This window comes from Scardinius erythrophthalmus, assembly GCF_964197995.2.
Source record: "Scardinius erythrophthalmus genome assembly, chromosome: 17".
Lineage (NCBI taxonomy): Eukaryota > Metazoa > Chordata > Actinopteri > Cypriniformes > Leuciscidae > Scardinius > Scardinius erythrophthalmus.
The window spans coordinates 7,876,648-7,882,647 of record NC_138237.1 but is presented as its reverse complement, the minus strand read 5'-3'; the positions used below and the strand labels follow the sequence as shown (position 1 = coordinate 7,882,647).

General features: G+C 35.2%; 1 protein-coding gene across 1 annotated transcript; it reads left to right on the top strand.

Annotated features, from left to right (window-relative positions):
- Nucleotides 1-453: 453 nt before the first annotated feature.
- On the top strand, nt 454-5,983 carry pdcl (phosducin-like). The gene is made up of 5 exons (XM_081390559.1): nt 454-730; nt 1,997-2,180; nt 2,346-2,527; nt 3,623-3,901; nt 5,208-5,983. Exons 2-5 carry the CDS (start codon nt 2,006-2,008, stop codon nt 5,490-5,492), a joined length of 921 nt encoding a protein of 306 aa, XP_081246685.1. The 5' UTR covers nt 454-730; nt 1,997-2,005; the 3' UTR covers nt 5,493-5,983.
- The last annotated feature ends 17 nt before the right edge of the window (nt 5,984-6,000 follow it).

Here is a 6,000-nt window from a genome sequence, read left to right as displayed (position 1 = left end):
AGAGAGAGAGAGAGAGAGAGAGAGAGAGAGAGAGAGAGAGGGAGAGAGAGAGAGAGAGAGAGAGAGAGAGAGAGAGAGAGAGAGTGCAGGAGATGGTTGGTGTCTTTAAAGTTTGAAAACAAAAGGATGAAAAAAACATTTGAAACGCCTTCTGTCAATCTCTTGAAGCTCTCATTGGCGTATTCATCAGTATGTCAGTCATCTCTTCTGCACTGTGATTGGTCAGTACGCAACTGTATATTGTGTGTAATTTAAATTGAAATATGTTAATATATTTATTTATTTTAAAGTTTTAGTTACATGAAATTTTCTCGACAGCTTTGAAAACTGGGCGATTTCTGGTTCCTAGCATGCTTTGCATGGGACTGGCCAAGAGGAATAAATGTTGAAACTGTTAATTTATATTTTTATGTGTTTTTTAGTTAAAGGAAAGACCTGTTAGTGTTTCAGAGAGAGAGAGAGAGAGAGAGAGAGAGAGAGAGAGAGAGAGAGAGAGAGAGAGAGAGCAGGAGATGGTTGGTGTCTTTAAAGGTTGAAAACAAAAGGATGAAAAAAAAAAACATTTGAAACGCCTTCTGTCAATCGCTTGAAGCTCTCATTGGCGAATTCTCATGTCAGTCATCTCTTCTGCACTGTGATTGGTCAGTACATGTGCTTGCGCTGTAGAGCCAGTGTAGAATCTGAAGTGGCTGCTTTCAGCGATTAGCAACGAAAAAGAAGCCGGATTTTGGTAAGATTAAATCTGATTCGCAGATTATAAATGCTTTAGTAATCATAAAACACCTCTTATTTATAATAAATATACTTGATTTTATCAGTAGTACCGTGTTGTGTTACGTTAACCGACTAGCTAGTATACTAGCATGGTAACATATCATGCTAACAAACATTCATAGAAAATCTCATTTTTATAATCTAGTTTTTGGTCAGCTTTTAACTGACAAATCAGAAGCCCTGTGAGTGAATGGTATTGAATATTCATTTAGATAGTTTGATGTTTCTCAAACATAATCTGATGCATATAGCAAGGTAGCAGATCATGTTTGACAGATTAGCTAGTATCAGTTTACTTTTTTAGACGGGATTAATGTATACATATTTCTTACGAAATATAATTTATGATTGAATGCATTCACATGGAAGTTATTACATGTTAAAAATATGTTTTAAAGCCATTAGTCCTAGATATGAGCTCCAGAGGGGATGAGGGCTAATTGGATTTCTCGCCAGCTCCAGTCTGTTTCCCTCATGAGGTTATTTTGAACTAGATTTGCATTTCTTGAAGGAATATCCAACACTTGATGGGCAACAAAAGGATAGTGTTAGTGTATAAATAAAATTGTGTTCAATTTGTGTAATTGTATTGTTCAAATGTGATCCAGAAAAGGTCAAGTAATCCAGAAGCACGAGAGAAGCAAACCCAGATTTTGTAAACAAATATGACATGAAAATAAACATCCTAATACTAACACACACACTAATTGTAAAGGTATTTTTAGAAAACATTTCTTAAACTAATATACCTGCATTTTATATTAGCATTCTATTGTACATTTAATTTTAACAAAATATGCAATTGTAGTATTTGTACTATCAACAATACTTTTACAGAATGTATTACATTAATGTTCATTTCTTCATTTACTTATGTACTTAATATTTCAAGTAGAATTAATGGATTAACTTAAGTTAATTTATACATAATTTACAACATAAACATGATTGTATTATTTAGAAAATAACATTAACCTAGATTAATAAATGATGTAGATCAAAAATGTGGTTTATTGTTCATGATACCTAATATGCATTAACTCATGTTAACCATTTAAATCTTGTAAAGTGTTACCTTTAATTATTTAGAGTCTGTGTTGTGTCATGGGAATTTGTCTGTGCTCTCTGCTTGATGCTTCTTAATGTCATATGAAACTTCTAGTTTTAACCCTTCTCAGTGTGTTATATCTCCAACTGTGTGTGTCTCTCACCTTTGTCTCAGTGTGTAGTCATGACGACGCTGGATGATAAGATTCTAGGAGAAAAGCTGCAGTATTACTACAGCAGCAGTGAAGATGAAGAGAGCGACCACGAGGAAGAGGAGAACGCATCCAAAACCATCCGTGACCAGGAGGTGCTGGATGTGGAGCTCGACTACAGTGCAGATGGCAGCTCGGTCAACACCGGTACGCTTAAACCTGAAATGTGTTCTTTTCAATTTGTATTTCTATTCCCAACAGCCTCATTTTTATTCACTTGAAAGTAAATGATGCTGCCTCCACGTTCATCACCAACACATCAGTCAAGACTGTTGAGACATCTGACTCAGTGTGTGTGTGTTTCTCCCACAGGGCCGAAGGGTGTGATCAATGACTGGCGTAAATACAAGCAGCTGGAGAACGAGCAGCGCGTGGAGCAGCAGAAAGAGATGGAGCGGCTCATCAAGAAACTCAGCATGACCTGCAAGTCGCATCTGGAGGAAGAGGCCGACAGACAGAAAGAGAAGGACCTGCAGGATAAGATCGCAGGCAAAGTGAGAATCACTCTATACCAGGGCTTTCAACCAACGATTATTTTGAAAATCGAGTAATCAGGCGATTTATTTTGATGATTAATCGAGTAATCTGATATTTTTTTGTGGTATTAAAAATAGGCCTTTAAAATTACTTAAAATACATATATAATAATAAGACAATAATATTTGTTACAAATAAAGTATCAAAAGCAAGGTTTTATTGAACAACACTGTTAAAATACATAATATACATAATATAAACAATCATCTATTATGTCCATTATGTAAATTCATATTTATTTACATAAATGTAAATTTAATTCAAATGTCCACCTAATCTTTAATAGTTGGCCACTTCTTTACGATAGAACTGCTACAGCCGCTGTAATTTCTTGAATAAAAATATGTGGACATCAAAACATGCAAACTCAGAGTGAGGGTTAAAACTTTTATTTTGAAGTCTTGATGCACACTTAGCATATTTAGAAACATATTGATATATTCTCCCTTGTTGACATAGGTTTATAAATTATTTAAATCACAAATTTGAAGAAATTATGCACATTGCGTTCCCAGATGAACGTTATAAGCAACCCAAACTCACAGCATATGCAGAGATAGAGTTTGAGATGCTCCACGCATGTGAATGACAACAGTTTGTGTGGAGCAGCACTTGATTTCACGCGTAACCTATATGCATGTAAATAATTAAAGCGTACATAATAAATCCGCAGTTCATATATTTATTTAATTGAATCACAGCCTTTGGGAATTCACAATAGCACTAAGTTCCGTTGTAAAGATCATCAATTATTAAATTAGTTAATTTTAAAGCAATGCTGCAGAAAACAGTGATATCCTCATTCCTCGTCCAGCTCAGTTCAGTTCTCATCCAATAGTGTCAGTGCAGATGTTTCAGGCTGCATCTCACGTCAGAAATCAGATTGTGAATCGTAGCATTCAAATATTTCATTCAGTTCCTTTTGCTTGAAGATCAGGTTCATCACACGCAGGCGAAGCTGGTCATAGGTCTGTGCGGAGGACTTGTCTGGTTCTTGGGTTCTTTGCTGAGGATCTGTGCGTTCTCCTTTTTTACTTTTCTTCTGTCTTCAGGTGAACCTCCGTGTGGATGAAGAAGAGGAGGAGGATGATGATGATGAGGCCTTCCTCCAGCAGTATCGTCTGCAGCGCATGGAGGCGTTGCGGCGACAGCTGTGTGGAGGGCGGCGCTTTGAAAAGGTGGTTGACATCTCGTCGGGGGAGGAGTTCCTGCGCGCTGTCGACGAGGAGGGCAAGAACACTCTGGTGCTGGTCCACATCTATGAGCCAGAGGTGCCCGCCTGCCAGGCCATGGATGGCAGCCTGCTCTGCCTGGCACTGCAGTACCCAATGGTAACACATGAAGAGATTGTTTCATCTTTCATTTGTCTTAATGTTTTATGATGTTTAACATGTATGTTTAATGCTGGTCAGTTTAGCAATTGAATATTTAACAAGAATAATATTTTATTATTATTATTATTATTAACAAAATTATTGATTAGTACTATTATCATTATTATTTGTTGTAATACTCTTTAGTATTAAAGTGATTTATCATTTATTCACCCTCATGTTTTTTCAAACCCAAATGACTTTTTCTTCTATAAAATACAAAAGGAGATTTTTAACCGAATATCTATACCCGCTTTTTTTCCATATAATTGAAAGTAACTGGCAATAAAGACTGTCAAGCTTGAGAAAGAGCTGCCCCAAAAAAGCAGATAAAATGACTAGGGTTATTGTAGGGTTAGGGTTATTGTAGTTAATTAAAGCTTAAAAAAAGATATATAAATTTAAAAATAGATTTTCGTTATTTAAATGGTTGCTGAAATAATAAATATATATATATATATATATATATATATATATATATATATATATATTAGGGCTGTCAAAAGATTAATCGCGATTAATCGCATCCAAAATAAAAGTTTGTGTTTAAATAATATATGTGTGTGTACTGTGTATAATTAAATTTGTGTATATATATAAATACACACACGTGCTTGTATATATTTAAGAAAAATTTGTAATTTTTCATATAAAAATTATATTTCTATATTATATATACAGTATATGTATGCAAATATTTCTTAAATATATACATGCATGTGTGTGTATTTATATATACAAAATAATTATACAGTGCACACACATATTATGTAAACACAAACTTTTATTTTGGATGCGATTAATCTTTTGACAGCCCTAATATATGAGCCCTTAAATTTCAGCTAGTTTCTCATTATTTCAACATTTCTAATTTTTATTTTTATAAACGGTGAAAAATATATATATTTTTTTATAAACGGTGTACCAAAAAGCTAAAACTGAAATAAAAATGAATAAAACACAACAAAATGACTTAGTAAAATCAAAGTGGAAAAATAAAAAACATTAAAAATATTAATAAAATGAATAACTAAATTAATTATGTAAATATAATTAATATAAATTAATGAAAGTAACAACCTAATAGCGTCTCAATGATACTAAAATAACACTGCTTAGCTACATTTAAATGATTCTAAAGTCATTTGATGGTTTTGTATGAGGAACAGAACAGAACTAAACTGGAATGTGTTCCATATATCAGTGATTATGGTATGCATGAGAAAGGTTTCTGCTCATCTCAGTTCCTATGTGTGACCCGCAGGTGAAGTTCTGCCGTGTGCGCGGCTCTGCGGTCGGCACCAGCGCTCTCTTCCGCAGCTCGGCTCTGCCGGCGCTGCTGCTGTACCGCGGAGGCGAGCTGGTGGGGAATCTGGTGCGTGTGTCCGATCAGCTCGGAGATGATTTCTACGCCACAGACGTCGAAGCTCTGCTGCAGGAATTCGGCCTTCTTCCAGAGAAATACTCCCAGCCAAACTCACACTCGTCTATTCGAAATGCCGCTGTCACTCACCCTACCGATTCAGACAGCGACCTGGACATAGACTAAATGCGTACATACAAATGTCTGCATACGTACATGCACACCAACACATAGATACAGAAGAATACACACTCTTGTTTGCGTTCACATAGTGATTCAGGCCCAATATAGTGACCAAAATCAGCGGTTGCAGCTCAAGATACACTACTGTAAACACAGGATCTCTGTACAAACGTTACGCCTGATATGAGAGATCCATTCACAGATCATGATTACTGGACCAAGACAGTGGATATCATTAGACGTAGGTATGTGTGTGTGTGTAATTTCAGACACTTCCAAAATCAGGAGTGTTTCTTTATGCAAACAAAAATGCAAAACCCTTCATAGAATCCTGCTTTGATGTTTCACTATTTATTATAGTTTTAGAATTGTGTGTTTGTTTATTTGTGCGTTTTCAGAAATCTTAGTTTGCTTTATCCTCTGTTAGTTTTATACATTTTGTAAACATATCCATCAAGACAAATGCAAATATTAAAAAAAGATTCTAAATGGACCTTGTCTTGTGGTTACT